Here is a 21,204-nt window from a genome sequence, read left to right as displayed (position 1 = left end):
TGAAGGTCGTTCACATTGCTTAATGTTGCTTTTTCATGGGATAACAAACCTTTTCCTTTGCTTCTCTCTTGATATTCTTGCAGATCAGCCATGACCTTGTCAAACGCCGGGTGCAGAATTCCGGTCAGCTCCTCGGACTCAGATGCAAATTCGCATATATTGTGCGACCGAAATACCAATTCATCGAATCTCTTACTTCTCAGCTCCAGTAGAGGCTCATCTTGGCTGCTTTTGATGTGTGTGTGCCTCCTCTTTATGTTCTTGCTCCAGCGTTCCAGTATGTATTTTTGTGTCACGTTATCCACTCACTTGAAGCTTAGAACACTCAGGGAATGGCGGCACAATATGCCCCTTGACTCGAACAGCAAGCACTGGCACTTTACCTCTGAATTGTGCTTAAACTTTCCTGAACTTCTCATGGGTATACACGTGCTGAAATTGGGCTTCTATTATTGATTTTGTTGCGTACGGTATCACGGTGTGAAAATCTGCAGCATCGAATTTCTCTTTGCTCTCTGCTTGCTAGGCAATTGTCGTATTGCTTCACGAATTGTCTTAGAGAGCTGTTGCGTGTGATGAACTTGTTAAAAAATGCATGCATGCTCTCGCTCCTTTGTGTGTTTCTCATCCCAACTCAGAAGTGGTGATCCAGATAAACTAGAATCCATATATGCTGATCCTTATACAGCTCTGCAGAATAAACCAAACCAATATGGTGTGGTGACCGAAACCAGTGCATGTTTTGAAAAAAAAAGGTATAGGCATGAAAATAGTTCGATTTGAAATCTTAGTTACCTGAGAACCATTTGTTGCCTCCGAGGCTGTACTTTGTGAGGAAATCGTTCCATTTTCTGTCAAATGCTTCTTTTGTGTATGTGTTCCAAACGACATGGCTCATCTTTTGTTCGATTTCTTCGTGTCGCTTGTACCCGTTTAATTTATGTGGGATCTTCTTCATGATGTGCCAGATGTACCACCGGTGAATTGTTGTTGGCATGCATAGCTCAATTGCCCTTTGAATCGATGCGCATTGGTCGTTAAGCATGCTTTTTGGTGCCTTCATGCAACGGTGGCAACACTCGAATAGCCATTTGAATGATTGGATGTCTTCATTTTTCATCAGCGCACATCCAAGAAGTGTTAATTGACCGTGATGATTCACGCCAACAAAAGAACCTAAAACCATATTGTACCTGCATAAATAGACGCAACCAGACAGTGGTGAACCGAAATTTGTACATTCACTGAATATAAAACTATATGTGACTGAATGGAATACCTGTTTATGTTGTAGGTGGTGTCGAATGAAACCACGTCTCTGAAATATTCACATGCAGCCGTGCTTCTTGCGTCGGCCCAAAATGCATGTTTAATGCAACGATCACCTTCGAGGTTGAGCTCAAAGAAGAAATTTTGGTTCTTCTCTTTCATTCTTAGTAGGTACTTTCCTTTGGAATCATCTTGTTCGGAAATATTTCGTACTTCCCTTGTGATGTAATTTCTCACGTCTTTTTCTATAAAACTTAGTTCACGGTGGTTGTCGGTTGCTGCCACAAATGATTGGTAAGTTTTGCTCGGTCTGATTTTGGCTTCCTCGTTGGTTTTAATGGTGCGACGCACGAACATGCTAAGCTCCATGTGTTGTTTGAGCATCTCTGTCTGGTCTAGACAGCGAGGATGTGAGTGATTCAGAACGACTTTGGAAATTGTCCAAAGGCCGACATCCTTCATTATGTGTATGTAAATCCTGGTTGGACAGTTTAACTCGGCTGAGGGGTTTGTCTTCAGAGTTGGAGATATCTTGGATTTCCACCTCCCCTCTCTGCTGCATACGATTAGTTGATTCTTAATCTTGTTTCTGTCCCGAGTCGTGTTCCTTATTTTGGTAGAAAAACTGGCAAGTTTGAAATAATGTTTGTAGAACTTTCCAGTTTCTTCTAGTGTCTTTAAAATCATCCCTACCTTTGGGACAAATTTTTCATCCACAACATAGTTGGTCAGTATAGTGAATCGAAAACGTCATTACGGTGAAACATTTATATATTACTCAGTGAACAAAACATAATCCATTATATATATTAAAATTCAAACTCCTTTCTGCATAATGAACCGAAACACGTACTCATAGTAAAACAATTTTATAGTAATGAGTGAACGAAACATAATCCATTATACAAAATCAAATTTGAATTCAAAAACATCTACGTCTATTGAATTCAATTCAATTCAATTCAGATTAAAAAACACCTACGTCCATTGAATTCACTTCAAATAAAATTAACAATTGCATTCAATTCAATTCGATTCAAAATTTAATAATCCAAACCTCATCAACATGATTCGTTTCAGAACAATAATTCAAATGGTTCTCATTCAACTGATTTGAACTCGAATCATTCATTGTTTCGATTCAGAAGTGAAGATCGAAGAAGAAAACGAAGAAGAAGAACGACGAAATTTGTTACGTTGAAGACAATGCAGATCAATAAAGAAGAATGCGAGTAAAGAAGAAGAAGAACAACAATTAAAAAAACCCGAACACAGGAGAATGACGAAGCTTATTACGTTGAAGAAGAAGAAATGCGAGCAAAAAAAAAGAAAAAAGAATGAAAATGCACAGCAAAAAATAAGGTTTACATTGCAGCAGAAAATTTATCACGCAGCAGAAAATATTTACGTTATATGTGACGTGTGTATGACAAACAAGTGAGAAATTAGAAGAGAAGCTTGTGAAACAAGTTACTTGAATAGCTTGGATGAATTATTTTTATGGATGTAAAACTTTTTTCTTTTAACAGCTCTTTGCATAATCTAAATTCATAGTTGAAGTATATAGTAGTGATTTCTTTCTTCCTTTCAATTGTTTGACTCTTATGTAATGTACCAACTTTACAACTATACTTTTGCTTAGTAATAATGACCGTTGTTTCTTCGTATTCCAAAAAATGCACAATAATCCCAAAAAGAAAAAAAAAATGACACGGATGGAGATGCTCATTTGATTTAAATCTCTATCATGGATATGCACATGTGCATCCCCTAACTAACATTGTGAAACCAAATATGCTTTCTTTTTGGCAGGCATATATATATTAATTTTCATGCAACTAACTCACAAAACGTTCAAAAGAGCTAAGTAATCCGCATTTTAGATTGTGTCCGAGAGATAAACGTGTACATCACAATACAAACCGTGAATGTGCTGATCTGTATAACAAAAGAAATTGTGATTTACGATTTTATAAATTATATTTTTTTAAACTAAAAAATTGAAATCTTGACTCCTGATTTTTTATTTAAAATTGCGATTCACGATTTTGAATTATTTTTTTAATTTTTTTATTTTATTTAAAATCGTTATTCACAGTTTTTTTATTTCATATTATTATTTTACATCAAAATATTGTAATATTAACAAAAAATCACCCATAATATTTTAATATAAAAAAAGATAAGCCATGAAATTTGGACTAATTTAAAACTTTGCCTCTAGTTGAAAATTATAGAAAAGAAATGAGTGACAAGGGAATATTAATTGAAAGTTAGGAGGATAGTATAGTAATAATAATAATATGTGGTGAATAAAGAAGGGTTTAGAATAAATTGGATGTGGCAACATTGATGATGGATTTGGTGGTTGATAGGCAATACAAAGTGAATAGAGGCAGCTGTCCAAGGAAAGGGACCTCACTTGTGAAACTAACCAACACACACACCCTCTCTCTCTCTCTCTATATATATATAGAGAGAGAGAGAGAGGCACATGGCCTTAAGAGCTTAACACAATATATAGCAGTAATTACATTCTACTTTATTGCAACAAATTAAATATATGGATATTATGTATCCACTCTTAATTTCTCTCTCTCTCTTTTCTGCCTTCTTTAAACCATGCACATGCATGTATATGCCACTGTACCTGCTATATTTATATGTATTTTCTCTCCCAATTAATTAAATTTGTGGACTACACTATTTGCACAATTTTGATCTCTAGCACATTTAATTAATATAAGTTTTATAAATATTCATTTTTTATATTTTTAAAACTTTATATAAATATTATTACTGAAATATTTATTAAATATGTTCTAACAATAGTTTGAATAAATTTTTATTTTACTTATAAGTTCATGTTTAGGGTTTGAATAAATATTGTCATGATTATTATTATTAGTTATTTATTTTATTTATAATAGTGTGCTCATTATTTGTTCAGCGAATTGAACCAGAAATATCCTTATTCTTTTATTAGCAAAGTATAATGATGTCTTGATTTTAGTTTGTTCATGCTAGGAGAAAGAACATAGTCGGATAAAACATATGCCAAATTAAAAGAGTAGGGTTAATAACTTAATATACAAATAATTAATTGCGCAAAACATGATGTGGGAATTTTAGCTGGCAGCAGGATCCATGAGTATTAGGTCTCTATCTACGTCTTGGATTTAAGGTATTAGTGAATTAATAAATTCGTTGAGATCAGAAGGAGTCAAAAAACAACAATAAAAGTTAACCACAAATTGATGTACGTAGAAATTGTTTTATTTAAACTACCAGATAAAAATATATGAATAAATATATCTAACAAAACTATCTCTCTAAAATGTGACAACCAGAGTTAGTTAGTCAATTAGGGATTCAGTTTTGGCTTACCCCTTCAAGTCTTTAGGTAACTGAATATACATATATATTATAAGGCCACGACTATATTTGGTGGCTATCAATGTGGTGGCTATAAATGCTTATACATATCTATCAATCTAACAAGATACATGGTATGATACTTTTTTGTAAGGATTATGTTAAATAATTAATAATTTTATTTAAATAACATAAAGAACAGACTTTAAAATTAGTTTAATTCAAATAAAATATACTATATTTTAAATTATTTACTTAAATTTTAATATTAGAATAATTATCTACACATCTAATAAATTGAATATCCAATATATTTATTATTTATATTATTTAATATTTTTATTATCTATTTATACTCTTTTTTGTAATTAATAATTTTAAATTTCACTTGACTAATATTGAAATTTAATTAATAACAGTAATTTTAGACTACAAATTTTTTATTGCGGAATAAAATGATTATTTTAATTAAAAATAAAAGATATAAATAATTATTTATTAACGTGAGAAAAAAATTAATGCAATGTAAGTATTTTTAGATACTATCATTTTTTAAATTTTGGGCATTGGTAGCGACTCCATTTTCGACGACGAGAGAAAATGATAGATCATTTTTTGTCAAAAAATTATGATAAATGATCTAATTTTTTTCTTTTATTTGCAGACTCATAAACATGTCATTATTTATTAATAGAACTGAAACATGCTTCAATTTTTTATTTTGTATAGTTAAAAATATCATTTTGTAAAGTCCATAGCCACCATAACCACCAAAACTTGTGGCCACCGTAGACTACACCTATATATAATGTCTATTGTATGTGAATAATCGGTATCAAATATACATGAATATCAATTTACTTCATCTTCAAAAAATTATATTTCACAAATTCTATTTTAATTTTGGCTTTCTCTCTCTCTAACACTCTCACATAGTCTTTAGATACTGAATTATGTATACATAAAGGTCTATTATAGGTGAAATACACCGCTAGAAAATTAATTATTACACACGAATATTTTTGACGAATTTTATCCTATAAAAATACAGACGAAATTTATGAGAAATTTTTTGTCAAAAAAAAAAAAATAAATTAACATAAATTACAGACGGAAAAGAAAATTCGTCGATAATTCTGTCAAATTTTTTTTTCGTGAAAAATGGTTAGCGACGGAAAATCCGTCTGTAATTAAATGAATAAAAATGCTACATTTCATTAAATTATTTATTTTAAAATAATCCATCGAAAATAATAAGTTAAACCTAGCATTGCTCGAGCTCCATTCACAGCACACAATCCCTGTCTCTCTCGTTCTTTCTAGTTCGCAGAACAAAGCAAGCTCAAGCTCCACCACCGCCGCGCCTCTCTCTCTCCTTTTATCCTCCTCAGTTATGGCTACAGCCATCATCTCTTCCAGCGCTACAGCCATCATCTCCTCCAGTCAATGCCACGGCTACCTTCGCGCAAGCCCTAGATTTGCGGCGACCAAAATCGGTTCCGCCGTCAGACGCGGTTCCACCTCTCTCTTTTCCCCCCTTCGAACTGTAGAGACCTGGGCATCTTTCTTTCCCTCTGTCCTGTTTTAATTGTCTCTGCTTCCAGGTTTTGGTTTCAAATTTTTTTAATTTCTGTTGAGTTCAATTAATTTTGTTTAGTTAGTTTGATTTTAGTAATTAGTTTAGTTAGATTTGTTTTCTATTAGTGGATTTTTAAGTTGTTAAAATAGGATTAGATTAGAATTTGATTCTGAATAGCTGAGAAATATTTAGATTGTTAATCTGGATTGCTGAACATTACTGAACGTTGTTAATATGAGCTTGATGAATGTTGCCTATAATAGAAATTTAATTCACTTAATGGCTTCTTCTATGGTAATGCTTCTTCTTGGTAGTTTTGCGTTTGGAGTATTAGCAGAATTGTGTTTCTATTTATCTATTCAACCTATTTTGTTTGTGACTGTTTGTGGCCTTTATGAATAGATAAGCAGAAACACAATTCTGCTAATACTCCAAATGCAAAACTACCGAGAAGAAGCATTACCAGAGAAGAAGCCATTAACTGAATTAAATTTCTGTTCTAGACAACATTCATCAGGCTCGTATTAACAACGTTCATCAATGTTCAGCAATCCAGATTAACAATCTAAACCTTTCTCAGCTATTCAGAATCAAAACCTAATCTAATCCTATTTTAAAAACCTAAAAATCCACTAATCAAAAAACAAATCTAACTAAACTAATTACTAAAATCAAACTAACTAAACAAAATTAATTGAACTCAACAGAAATTAAAAGAATTTTGAAACCAAAACCTGAAAGCAGAGACAATCAAAACAAGGCAGAGGAAAAGAAGGATGCCCGGGTCTCTACGGTTCAAACAGGGGGAAAGAGAGAGGTGGAACCGCGACTGACGGCGGAACCAATTTTGGTCGCCGCGGAGCTAGGGCTTGTGCGAAAGTAGCCGCGGCATTGACTGGAGGAGATAATGGCTGTAGCCCTGGAAGAGATGATGGTTGTAGCCAGAACTGAGGAGGATAAAAGGAGAGAGAGAGAGGCGCGACGGTGGTGGAGCTTGAGCTTGCTTTGTTCTGTGAATTAGAAAGAACAAGAGTGACATGGGCTATGTTCTACTGATTCAGTGTTTAAAAAAGAGGAGAAGAAGGAGAAAGTAGCTACGGCGGTTAAGGTGGCCGGCAGTGGCGCTGTGAGTGAGGAGACGAGGAGAAGAATTAGCCTGTTAAGGGAGAAGAAGGGTGAGGAATGCTAGGTTTAGCTCGTTTGATTTGTGTGCTGTGAATGGAGCTCGAGCAATGCTAGGTTTAACTTATTATTTTCGATGGATTATTTTAAATTAAATAATTTAATGAAATGTAACATTTTTATTCCTTTAATTATAGATGGATTTTCTGTCAATAATCATTTCCCACGAAAAAAATTAATTTTTTTCACAGAATTATCGACGGATTCTCTTTTCCATCTGTAATTTATGCCAACTCATTTTTTTAATTTCCGACAAAAAATACCTCGCAAATTTTGTCTGTATTTCTGTGGGATAAAATCCGTCAGAAATATTCGTCTGTAATAATTAATTTTCTAGTAGTATTCCAGGCGTAAGTCATTTTCATCCTTAAAATTTAAAAAATTAATCAAATTAGTCCTTATATAATTTTTTTAATTTTTTTTTCATAATATTAAATTTAAAATTTTTTTTATATTACTAATTTTAATATTTTTTTTAGACTTTAATAATTTTTTTTACATAAAATAATAAAAATAATTAAATTATTATAAAGTTATTTTATCATTTATATTTTAAAATTTTGTATTTTTAAATTATAATTTTTTATAAAAAAAATTTATTTAAACGAATTTATCAAATAAAAATTTAATATTTTAAATTTATAGTTTTTAAAATAACTACTATATTTATTTAATGAGATATCAAAAATTAAAATATTTAAAATAACTACTATATTTATTTAGTGAAATCTAAAATATTAAAATTTTTAGTATATAACTAGTTTTAATATTTTAGATTTTACTAAATAAATATAATAATTATTTTAAATGTTTTAATCTTTTACATCTCATTAAATAATATAGTCATTATTTTAAATAATATATTAAAATATTAAAATTCAACAAGTGATCTCACAAATCAATTTTTCAATTATTAAATTTTATCATATATATTAAAAAATTATAATTTAAAAAAAAAAAATTAAAAGATTTAAATTTTAAAATAACTATTATATTATTTAGTAAAATTTAAAATATTAAAATTTTAAATATATAATTAATAATAATTTGATAAAATCATTTAAATAAAAAATTTTTACTATAAACAAATTATAATTTGAAAATATAAAATTTTAAAATACAAATAAAAAATAACTTTATAATAATTTAATTATTTTATTATTTTATGTAAAAAAATTTATTTATTAAAATCTAAAAAATAATATTAAAATTATTAGTACTATAAAAAGATACTTCAAATTTAATATTATGAAAAAAATAAAAAATTATATAAAAATTAATTTGATTAATTTTCAAAAAATTACATTTTACAAACTCTATTTTTAATGCGTGCCCTTTCTCTCCCTCTCACACACACAAAATTTATCACTAAAACTTTTTTTTTTTTGTAGTGATAGATCTTTTAAATTTTTTATTTATTTGTCTTATATCGTTGATTTCTTTATATAATAAATATCCAACACTAATTTTTTTTCTATAAAATTTCTATTATACGATTTTTTTTATCTCAAAATTTAAAACAATAAAAAAGTATATAAATAATCATACAGTGAGAAATACAATACAATAATAGCAGTAATATGCATTTGTAGCTAATTTTTTACATATGGGTGATTTTAACGTAAAATATTTAATCATTTTAATATTTTATATTGTTATGGTAATGGCATAAAAAATAAAATATCACTAATATTTTATAAAAATAATATTTTTTAAATTATAAAAAAATAAAACATCAGTGATCAATTTCATATACCAATAAAAACAGAAAAAGTAATTGTTAATTGGTTTTGTTCGTACCTGAGTTTATGAGATTTGAATGGATGTTACGAGTTTATGAGATTCGAAGATTTTATCTGGTGTAGTATTATCTTTGAGTTGATAGATTACCTGCAAAAACATTCTGATAAATAAGTTAGCAGTGCTTTTTGGATATCAAAATGACCAGATGCTTACTTATTAGGCTCCTTTCTCTTTTTATTCCGTTTTTCCGGTGTAACGCTCTTAAACATTTACCGTCTTTAATATACATTTTAAATACCATAGTGTGGTTATTAGGCAAAATTTTAGTATTAACTTCTTTTGAAATATACCCGTTATCTTGTAACATATTATTGTCAAGTTAATATGAATTAAAGTCGTGATTCTTGTTCAGAACAATGTTCCAACTCGGGTTTGTTGACTTTATTAGCTTGGTCATCAACACCCGAGTTTAATGGATCAAAAAAAGAAAAAAAATTTCAGTTTTCCTTGGGCGGTTAAGCATGCTTCAATTTTTGAACCGTCGAGTGACACCTCTCTGTCCATCTTCAATTTATTACACTTCACTTCAACTTCCATTCTACCCCCATTTCTTCGAATGTTTCATTTTCCCTCCTTCCTTTGGGATTTTTGCGAGGTAAAGTACCATCAGTCAGAGGCGCCATTTTATCCTTCGTTCCTTTTTTATTCATCCGTCCGCTCATCATCCAGCCAAGTAACAAATTTTTTTATTTTTGTTTAAGAAGAGAGAAACTTGCTACTGCTGCTTGATTCTTTGAACCCTTTTGCAATCTATTTAGCTAGAACAGGTTTCTCTCTCTGTAGTACGCATTTTCAAATTACTCAAATGGGTGTTCTGTATTTTGTAACCATTTTTAGTTAGATAAACTATTTAGCTTTCCCTACAACACTGACTAGAACGTCCCTCGCACCTTTTCTGGATTATTCCAGAGATTAGCAGTGTATTCTTTATAGTTTGCATTTAGCATTTTTCGTGATGCCAAGAAAGAAGGTTATCGCCAACTGAGAACGCGCTGGTCCCTCGCGTCAATTTAGCCGACGAAGTAGACTTATACTCCCTCCACCATCATTCAAGAAGAGCTGGATAACCTTCGGGAGGCTAGAGTTATTTTTAATTCAGACATCGGGAACCTCTATGTTCTCACTGTTCCTAATCAGGGAGACCGCTTATGCCACATAAACGAACATGGTGTACGAGACTAAATTCTCTCAGCATTCTGTCCGATTCCCTTTTTTTAGTTTCAAGAAAAAGTCATCAAGTTTACTGGATGTGCCCCTTCGCAACTTCATCCAAATAGCTGGCCTATCATCCTTAGCTTCGAACTTCTTTGTTCTTTCCTTCATATAGAAGCCACCGTTAGGATCTTCTTTTATTTCTTTACCTTAACTATACCTTTCAGTTCTCGGGAGTCTCGGGAACCATGGTGACAGAATCTCTTCTTTTACCATGGTGAGCAACCTTTTTCCCCCTACTGCAGTTTGCTGTAGATCCTGAAATTCATGACTTGGAAGATGAATCTTCCACCAACTCGCCAAAAACAAAGAAACAAAAGAAGGGGGAAGGTCCAGCCTTTCCAAGCGAACTCCTTTCCCCGGCTTCCTTTGGAAACATCCTAGACAAGGACTTCCGAGCTTTTGAGTTCATCAAAAAATATTTTCTAACCGATGAGGTTAAGTTGGAACTCCTCGAAAAATAATTTGTTAGGCTAAGTTTCGTAGAACTTCTTACTGCCTTCTAATTTTAGTAGCAAAGCTTTTAAGTATATCGTCTATTTTGATGTTTAATTACGTTAGCATTATGTGCTTTTACTCCTCGTTATGCCATTATATCATCATAAAATCGTTCGTATATCAAACAGATTGAAACACATGCACTTAATAATCATTCATTCATCCAACAATTTGGTTAAAGCACATTGTTCATACTTGAAAAAATTTATTATTTGAAACAGAACAACTACATTACTAAAAAATAAGAAGCCCCATTAAAAACCTAAATACATAGAAAAAGAGTGCCTTTATTCTAATATCTGGAATTTCTTAAAAATAATACATTCTCAGATGAATGGCATTCTGTGTTCTCGGAACCTTGAGACCATCTAAGTTCTCCAGCTTATACGCCCTCTTCCCAAGATTCTCTTTAATTCGGAAAGGTCTTTTCCAGGTAGGGACCAGTTTTCCCTGAAGTGCCGAGGTCCCGGCGTCAACCTGCTTCAATACCAAATCCTCCGCTTGAAAACTCCTTGTTTTGACTTTAGCATTGTACCTTTTCGCAACTCTTTGCTTCAGGGATTGCTCGACCAGATTAGCTGTTGATCTCAACTTATCGATTAGGTCAAGGTTTTCTCGATTTTCTTAGCTATCCAGGAACAGCCTTGGGCTAGGCTCGCTAATCTCAACCGGAATAACCGATTCCTCTCCATAAGTAAGTCGGAATGGAGTCTCAGCGGAAGAAGATTAGGCAGTGGTGTGATAAGACCATAGGACTGACCATAGCTTGTCAGTGCACGACCCTAGAAAGTTGTCTAACCGCTTTTTCAATTCTTTCAAGATTATTTTGTTTGTGGCTTTAGCCTATCCATTAGCTTGAGGGTGTTCTATAGAAGCAAAAGCTTGATAAACTCCTAACCCAGTTAAAAGTTCATGAAACTTGGTATTTATGAACTGGGTTCCATTTCTGTGACGACAACTTTCGAAATGCCGAATCTGGTAAACACTTCTCGCCACATGAATTTCCGACATTGGGCTGATGTGATACTGGCTAGTAGCATAGCCTCAATCCACTTTGTAAAGTAGTCTATTGCCACTATCAAGTATTTTACCTGACCAGGTCTCTGAGGGATGGTACAAGCAAATCCACACCTCATTTTGCGAACGGCCTTGTCGGGATAATAGAGACAAGTTCATGAGGTAGAGCTTGGTGGAGATTACCATGGAGCTGACACTTCTGACACTTATTCCATTGCATCCTTAATTATAGTGGGCCAATAGTATCCAATCCTGATTTCCTTTTGAGCCAACGACCTTCTGCCAAGATGCTGTCCACAACATCCTTCATATATTTTCTTTTACTGTACTTTTTTCAAATACAGCTGCAACAATGGGTCCCTGGCATGGTACTCTCTATTAACTTGGGAGGTTACAATCTGTAAATCACTAAACACAATGATTTTTGATGTTTTGACGTCTTGAGCTAAAGTTAAACCTCTCCAGACACCAAAGGCGCATTTAGCTAGATTTAATCTTATCTTATGAAGTTGGAGGCAAGAAAAGAGTTTCTTTAAATCAGCAATCAAGTTGGAATCTTCTTTAGTCTTTATCAACATATCGTCGATATAGACTTTCATGTTTTTCCCAATTTGCTGCCTAAACACTTAGGCCATCAATCTTTGAAAGTATTCCCCTGCATTTTTTAAGCCAAAAGGTATTACAGTATAATATTAAATCCCTTCCGGGGTAATAAAAGTAGCTTTATCATCATTAGGTTTATGCATAGGTATTTGATTATACTTACTATAAGTGTCTAAGAAATTGAGTATACGATATCCTGAGGCTAAATCTATCACATTGTCAATAATAGGCAATAGAAAATAATATTTTGGTAAAGCTTTATCCAAATCAGTATAATCAACGCACATACGCCATTTCTCATTAGATTTTTTAACCATCACCACATTAGACAACCAAGTAAAATAAGTTAGTTCTCTAATAAATCCAACATCCAACAATTCCTAAACCTGCTTTTTGACCTTGAAAGCTCGGTCAGACAACATCTTCTAACGTCGTTGCGCCACCAACTTAAAATAGGGTCAATAGCAAGTTGGTAGGACTTGAATGCGGAATCTATCCCCGGTATATCAGAGGGTTCCCATGCAAATAAATCTGCATTACCTCTCAAAAAATCCTGAAGCTCCGACTTCAAAAGATAAGGTAAATCCTTGTTGATCATGGTGTACTTTTTTGTAACATCTCCAATCTAAAAGTTTTTCAAATTTCTATTAGGCTCTGTCCTTAGCTTTTCTTGAATTCTAGAATCCAGATCAACAAGGAATATGCCAATAGAATCTTTGGCTTTGTCTCTTAAGGACAAATTCGCTTATTGCACTTCACAGCGGCTAATCGCTATCTAACTTTCTGAGGTCAAGTACTTCATGACCAAGAATTTCGTTGAAATGAACGCGCACAAATCATTCAATGTCTTTCTTCCAAGGATCACATTATAAGTTGTCAAATCTTTCAAAACAACAAATTTTGCTGAAATCACTTTGAAGTCCACACCTTCCCCTATGGTAAATAGAAGATCAATATTCCTACCGGGCTTGATGTAATGATCTCCTAAACCTACTACCCCAGGAAGGTGTGGTTTTAGGTGTTGGTATTTTTATCCCAAATGCATCAAAAGCATTTCTGAAGAGTAATTCAAATCCGCTCCAGTGTTTACTAGGATTCTTCTTATAATGCCATTCCCCAACTTTGCAGTAATTACTAGTGGCTCATTATCATCTACCGTGGTGCATTGAAAATCTTCCTATGTGAATTGTACAGTAGGGATGCTAGTTACTTTTAGGACTTCTGGACTCACTGCCTTCACATCTCTTTTAACCGCATTCCTAGATTTCAACAATATAGTTCTACTTACGACCACATTCACAATCACTTTGGCAGTTCCCTCACGAACTTCCACAGGCTTGACATTTCTAGGATTCCTGACCTCCTCATCTTTGTCCTTGTTTTGTCGTCTGGGTGGCCTAACATGTTGAACAAACTTAGAGAGCTTTCGATACTAAATTGTTTGTTCCAATGCATCCTTTAAGTCAATGCAATCTTCAGTTCTATGACCATAAGACTTGTGATAGTCACAATATTGCGACTTATTCAAAGAGGTCCTTGATCGAATTTTCCTTGCTTTAAGGAGGATCTCTTTGTGAGACACTTGTTGGTATACTTCGATTAACGAAGCCACCAACGGTGTATATGTTAAAACCTTTCCTACACAAGGAGTTGATAGCTTTGGGGTTGCAGCTTATCCCAAAGTTCCGACCTTGTTAGGTGATGGAGCAAGATTTTTTCTCTTGGTCGCAACCACCTTCGAGACATTTTCATCCCTAATATATTTCAGGACAATAATCTGATGGATTTTTCCATAGATTTCACATCTCTAGTGGTCAAGTGTCTCCGAAAATTTCCTTCTAGAAATCCCACAATAAGGCACAAAGACACAACCTCAGGGTCCGTGTATTAACCTCTAGTGAAACTTTATTAAAGCAATCCAAGTAATCTCAAATGCTTTTGCCCACCCTTTGTTCTATATCAAGTAACGAGATTGGGTGTTTGACTTGAATCCTCCTAGTTGTGAAGTGTGCTAAAAACTTCATCTTTACATCGTCAAATAATGATATAGAGCTGGAAGGAAGAGTGTTGAACCATGACATGGCTGGCCAGATAATGTCACCGAAAAAGCTTTACATCTAATAGCATCCCCAACCCCTTCCAAATTCATTCTTGCTTTAAACGCATTTATATGCTATTGAGGATCCGACTTTCCTTCGTACTTGAAGTCCATCGACTTATCAAAGTGTTTTGGTAAGCGGACTTGAAGCACGTGTGAAGTAAATGGAGTTTAACCCATAATAATGTGTTCCTGGGTATCCCTATACCTTTTAGGACTTGGACTTCTTTGTAGAGCCCACCTCCTTCCAGACTGAGAAGAACGGGAATCAACTCTATCTTTTTTTCTGGGGTCACTGCGTTGCTCTTCCTGTCGAGGGGACTCCCTTTTATTTCTTTGGGACGAAAGGGATTGACGACGATCCTTCTCTGGGTGGCGTCTATATTCACGATCTAACGATCTTCTGGCACGACTATCTCGCCGATCCCTTGTGTGACTCTGGGACCGAGATTGTCACAACATAGAGTGTTCTGTCAATTGATGCTCTAGCTCCAACATGCGGTGTTGCATTTCTTGCATCACTTGCGTATAGCTTCCTCCTAATCTTGACAAATGTTATTCTTCAGCATTCTTAGCTGCTTGATTCTCGAACCTAGGAGGAACTTGCTGCTCCTCAGTAGTATTGAGATCAATTTCATGTCTGTCTTTATAGGGCTTCTCCTTTAGAGGAGTGTTTGGATTAATAACTGATTTCAACTTGGAATCGGCCATGGAAACAACGGTGTAGGATCCCCACAGATAGCATCAAATGTTCGTACCTGAACCGAGGTAACAAGCTTATGAGATTCAAAGATCTTATCTGGCGCAGTGTTGTCTCCGAGCCGGGTGGGCTACCTGCAAAGGCACTCTGTTAATTAATTTAGTAGTACTTTTTGGGTACCAAAATGATCAGATACTCACCTGCTAGGCTCCCTTTCCCTTTTATTCTGTTTTTCCGGTGTAATGCTCTTGGACATTTATTGTCTTCAATATACATTTTAAATGCCATAGTGTGGCGGTTAGGCGAAATTTCAGTGTTAACTTTTTTAAAAATATACTCATTATCTTGTAACATATTATTGTCGGATTAATATAAATTAAAGTTGTGATTCTAGTCCAGAACAGGTTTGAATGTCGTTAAATGGATTTAGTTATAGAATGAGAGAAATGAAAAGTTAATTTATTTAACTTTTTCCTAAACATATTTGAGACTCTTGACTTTATTATTAGAATGCTGTGTAAAGTCCTTAACAAGAACAGTTAGAACTATTTTGTTCTTTACACGACAAGAGAGAATAAAAGAGAAGAGATCGAAGTAATGTATTGATTATTAAATGAATATCGATTCTGTTTAATTGAATGAACCAAATCTGATACACCCGTGCTCTACCATATTGCAGTTGGTGGCTTTCCATGAACATGTGTAATGTGCTTGAGTAATTCATTGTCCATGACATCATTACTATCCCATCTGGTTTCTTTGGATACCAAAGGAGAATATGCAGTTATCACAATAGTACAATACCCTTGGCTTTGCAATATTCTCTTGGATTCTTTTGCTGCCAGGAAGGATTCATCTCCACCTGTTTATTGTATGATTAGTATGATACGAAATTTAATTAATTTAGTAATCCAACTAATAAAATTAACGTTTATGTGTATAGTTAATATAAATAAATAAAAATTAGTTGATTAACCGCAGGAGGAATAGTAGCAAAAGAGAAATGTTAATAAAATGACAGTATTTTAATATTTTTAATAAAATGGAACTGTAAAATATCGTGTATTATAAACAAAGAAAGGACCGTTTTTATGTATCATTAATTTTAATCTATTGTGCCCATCAAACATTAGCATTAACAGATAAAATTAAGTCATTAATAATTTATATTACAATTAAGCCACAATAGAAGTTTAAATAAACTTCCAACACAATAGACCAAGTAAAGATCCAAGTTTTCTAATCCAAGACTCCTGCATGCATCATCCAAAATTTATCACTATTCATTAGTTAGAGCTTGTTGTGTCTTGTTTTATTTGTTTGCTTTTAGGTGGCAGTTATTGCCACGTCATTTGAGACCTTCTCTTTTCAATTCTGTATATCAATTTTAAATTTGACAAATATAAAAACTTGATTTCATTATGTGTTAATTTGTTTCATTGATTAAAAGGACAGTTTAATGTATAACAGCCGCAATAATATGTCATTAAGGTTGCTAATAATAAGAGTATGCAATGTATGTGTGGAGAGGAGATGCTAAGTGGTGGCTCCTAAGATCCCTTTATTTATTATATATATAGTGAAATGAAGTATCACACTCTAGTAACTAATTAAGTCCAATAACGAATGATATACATGTATTACTGCGGAATTAAGTAGCAATCTCAGAAAGAAAGCTGGTCACAGATACACTGCGTCCTGCAAGTGACCAGAGCGAAACTGAAAGCAGTGTCAAAGCAGCTAAACTGTTCAACTCGGCTAGCACCCTCGCCCATAGCAGATAGCAGCAAATCACATATCTCACTCCCCGTTTTCGAATACACCATTACACCAATCTGCAACAGATGACCTTTCTCACAGCATACCTCAATAAGAAAGGCTCAAGATAAGGACACACCTTAGATTGCTAGGGCACACCTTTATTTTTATTTAATTGTAAACCTTAACAAATCATACCTCACTCTGTCGTTTTCAATGAAACTAAAATCCAGACATTTCTTTCTCCAAATATCAAGTTGCTTTGAAATGCCAGAGCAATTCACAGTAGAACCACAAACAAGCCAGCCTCACATTTCCTTTGGAAGCTGCCAGTTGCACTGCTTCATCTACCCAGTGAGAGCTTATTTGGTTTTGAACATGATAAGAAACACTCTCGCAACCAATAACTGAACTCTGCCCTCCTCGTAAGTGGGAGTGCTTCTTGGTCAACATCTTGATAAACTTCCTTCATATCCTGCATCATATCTTCCTCGTTGTCAGCACCCAAAACATTCTACTTAACCTTTTTGTTTTCTATTGAAGAAAAGAACTCTAATTAACTCAAAGGTCATTACTTGGTGTGTTAAACCCAAGCGTGTAGTGGAAGACAACCCCGGTACAGTCAATTGCCTCTCAAAAATATCACAGTAGCCATGTGAAATATCCGACAACATTGTACAATTCGCTTCAAGCTTTAGAAGTTTCAATTTGCAAGGACCAATTCTAACCTCTTCCTTCACTCACTTTGTTATTTTCATCCCTAACGAAATTGTCAAAAGCAACTTTCTCCAAACTGACAACAGATGATAATATCTTGTACTCACTACCACTTCCTACAGGTCCACCAGAATGAATGAGAATGCCATTAGGTCCCCATCCAACTTGGAATGACTTGCCCATAAATAGAGCTGCATCTACAGTATTGCGAGCATCATGCTTGAGATCTAACTTAAAAACCTTCTGCTTTTATTGTCTTCGGAGGCATTCCCTTATGTTGCTGAACCATCAAAATAGACCCAGGAGAATTTGCATCAAAACTCCCATGTTTATATTCAAGTAAAGGAAATGGAGTTTTCCCTGCAATTGGTGGAGTGGATCTATGGGGCGTTGCCTGAGCAGAATTTTGCAAAGGCCTTGCATATTCCTTACTGACGGGATGCTTTGTTACTCAATTCCTCAGGCTCTTCTTCATGAGGAAACATCAATAATCTCATTTCTCTCATTTTAACAGGGTCAAGCCTTAGACGAGCTGGATCACCTAGGATCCCAAACAAAGTCTCTCTCTCATTTTCCAATGTTTCATGAGGTACCAAATTGAAGAGAAGGCCCCTGCAGAGGGTAACCACCACCTTGATTCTCAATGCCATACTTAAAGCAATCCGTAGCCAACTTCCTCACTGAAGTGTATATTGAACATAATGTCAATTATCAACCCTGAGGCACAAACTAAATCAATAGAGACAAACAGAAAAAAAAAAAAGCAAACTCACCTATCTCCATCTGCTTGGAACTAACAGAGATCAAACCTTGAATTCCACAAACACTATAGTGCTGAAAATGCTGAAAGCATCACACAGATTAAAGGATTAAAAGCACCAACAATTAAGCATCCTTAAATTGTTAAATTCCAGCCATTAAAGGATAATGAATGAAAAGGAGGAATTAATTTCTATACACCGATGATGTAAAATGAGTTTTACACTATCAACAAATGAAATTCCAAGGAAGTGCTAAATCATTATAGGTAACTATACATTACAATAACTACCCACCATAATTTCTCACTTTCCTATAATTTGAATGGTTACCAACATAAACCATAAGTTCATAGAAATTAATCTTAAATGCAAATACACCTTAGCTATCTTTGTTGAATTATGTAACTTTCTAAGTTTTTCATGACATTCAAGTTCGGATTCATCTGTCATGAGCTGTTCATTGCTGATAATGCCTAGCAAATGAGATGATTGGAAGAAATAACACCACTCAAAATATAAAAAATAGACTCAAGGCATGAACACAATTGAACAAATAGATTAGTGGTAATAAGGCCGCCGCAGGACACGCATCCCGAGGTGAACAGTGCCCGCACCGGGTGACGGGAAATCCGGGCACGCATATCGAGGTGAACAGTAACCACTGCCCGGGGAGACTATGTGATAAATATGGGAGACTGTGTAACACAAACTACCTAATAAATAGGGGAGACTATGTAACACAAACTAAAATATAATGCTGTGTTTCTGATTTCTCAACCTAAAATTCAAGTAGTGCCGGGAATACTTGAGATCGATATTAGACAGAGTTACTTGTTTTCTCTTTTTTTAAAAAGTATTTGGGATGAGAGGGCATTCTAAAGCAATACAGACGTAAATGAAGAAAGAAAACGAGTGAAATCTAAAAGCATGAGCAGCATAATGTATAAAAAGTAGCCACAGCAATAGTGGTAAACGACATACCAAGATAGATAACGTAGTCTGAGATTTACAAACTCAATGGTGCCAGTTTTAAGTTGAACTTAAAAAGTTTATTAATGGACATTAAAAGAAGGGGCAAGTGCCATAGTTGTTAGTTGTTCCCAGCCTCCTTCCACCACCACCTGCAAGAACAATGTAATTTGTAACTTGTAAGGTATTAGAAAGCACGGGCCAGTGAAGTTACAAACATAATCAAAGAACCACAATCCTACAATCACCAAGTAAAACTAAAACACGCAAGAATAGAAATTGGAATCGTATTTCTGTCCCTAGCGTGAATAGCAGAATGAAAATTGAATGTATTTTGAAGGGTAGATCTGTGAGCATAAAAAACCTGGGAATGGATGGTGGAGGGGAAGGAGGATACCTGAAGAGATATCAGTGAGAGTGAGAAGAAGGAGCGGCTGCGCGACGGAAGACCTGCTCGCCGACGACATAGATGCCGAAGCCAGGGAAAGCGTGGCGGAACTGATTGGTGAGCACTGGGTGCTTCCTCCACTCGTCCCTCCTCCTGTCCCGGAGATAATATTTTTAGTATCCATGACACTTTTTAAATATTCGTTATTCATATTTTTGTATCCTTTCTTTTTTTTTTTTTTGGTCAAGTGGATTGGACAACCCCCAATCCTAGGCATTACACCCATGTACAACACACTCACACACACTACATGGGTATTACTAACATGGGTTCTATATTCCTCACTGAGGATTCGAACCCGAGTGCAGCTCCCAGCGAGGCAGATGATGCTGCCACTGATCCAAGGTTCTATATTTTTTGTATCCTGTCTTGGAAAACAAACCCTACTTGAATTGGACTCCGTCCATACATAACCCCATGTCTATATTGTTAGTATTAATTACCGAAAACTAAAGTATTATTACTGTTGTTGACCCGCAAATCTATTGTGGCAAGAATAAGTGAAGCCCATAATATCATAGAATGAAGATTTTCTTGGTTCCGAATTCAGACTAATATGATTACAATTTTATAAATTAAAAGGATCAGATTTGAAAAAAGGTTAATCAATCTATATAAATTTGTAGATTTTATTTCAAAAAAAAAATGATAACAATAAAGATTAGAAGAAAAAAGATAAGTAAAAATTCACAGTCAACTTCAAATGAAGTTGATAGTTAAAAACTGTTAAATAATTTGACTAAATTTTTATCTAACAATTTTCAGTGACATAAAATTGATTATACCTGAATTTCTACCAAAAAGAAAACTGAGCAACTCGTGACCCAAAAAAATCACTGAGCAACTAAAATCTAATTGGATAGGTGGTCTCAAATGCCATGCTTGTATCATATATATCACGTGAAATGGCTAAAAAAATTGCTACATAGCTTTTAACATTGAAGATAATTAAAAAATTAAAAAATAAAATAAAATAAAAGACTGTTAATTCTATCTGTTAAAATTATTTTTTGTCACTTTTTTTTTCACAAAATTTCTCAATCTAATAAATCAAAAACTAATTTACCATAAATTTAGATTCTATTTAAAGATCTGTTGCAAAATTCAACATATTATCTCCGGGACAGGAGGAGGGTTAATTGTCAACCAGCCTAAAGGCAAGTTTGGTTAATTTCGCCGTCTTTTTGTGACTAATCTTACAACTTTCACCAACAT

General features: G+C 34.0%; 1 protein-coding gene and 1 long non-coding RNA gene across 2 annotated transcripts; both read right to left on the bottom strand.

Annotated features, from left to right (window-relative positions):
* Positions 1–634: 634 nt before the first annotated feature.
* On the bottom strand, positions 635–1,731 carry LOC112705358 (protein FAR1-RELATED SEQUENCE 5-like). The gene is made up of 3 exons (XM_025756193.1): positions 1,280–1,731; positions 796–1,193; positions 635–690 (listed from the first exon to the last, which is right to left on the bottom strand). The coding sequence occupies exons 1-3, from the start codon at positions 1,729–1,731 to the stop codon at positions 635–637; spliced, it is 906 nt and encodes a 301-aa protein (XP_025611978.1).
* Positions 1,732–17,720: 15,989 nt separating this feature from the next.
* LOC112707376 (uncharacterized) lies at positions 17,721–20,145 on the bottom strand. Its single transcript, XR_003811451.2, has 4 exons — positions 19,939–20,145; positions 19,554–19,693; positions 18,585–18,654; positions 17,721–18,491 (listed from the first exon to the last, which is right to left on the bottom strand). It is a non-coding gene; the product is annotated as an uncharacterized lncRNA (long non-coding RNA).
* Positions 20,146–21,204: the final 1,059 nt, after the last annotated feature.

Source organism: Arachis hypogaea, chromosome 8, assembly GCF_003086295.3.
Source record: "Arachis hypogaea cultivar Tifrunner chromosome 8, arahy.Tifrunner.gnm2.J5K5, whole genome shotgun sequence".
Taxonomy (NCBI): Eukaryota; Viridiplantae; Streptophyta; class Magnoliopsida; order Fabales; family Fabaceae; genus Arachis; species Arachis hypogaea.
The sequence above is the reverse complement of the archived record's forward strand: the minus strand, read 5'-3'. Positions and strand labels throughout refer to the sequence as shown.

What these genes read in the sequence shown, in the direction of transcription:
- LOC112705358 (XM_025756193.1), bottom strand. Translation starts at nt 1,731, where the DNA reads ATGAAGGATGTCGGCCTTTGGACAATTTCCAAAGTCGTTCTGAATCAC. An exon ending in ACCACCTACAACATAAACAG is followed by an intron (nt 1,194 to 1,279) that starts GTATTCCATTCA and finishes CTATTTATGCAG; the next exon opens with GTACAATATGGTTTTAGGTT. An exon ending in AGGCAACAAATGGTTCTCAG is followed by an intron (nt 691 to 795) that starts GTAACTAAGATT and finishes TTTATTCTGCAG; the next exon opens with AGCTGTATAAGGATCAGCAT.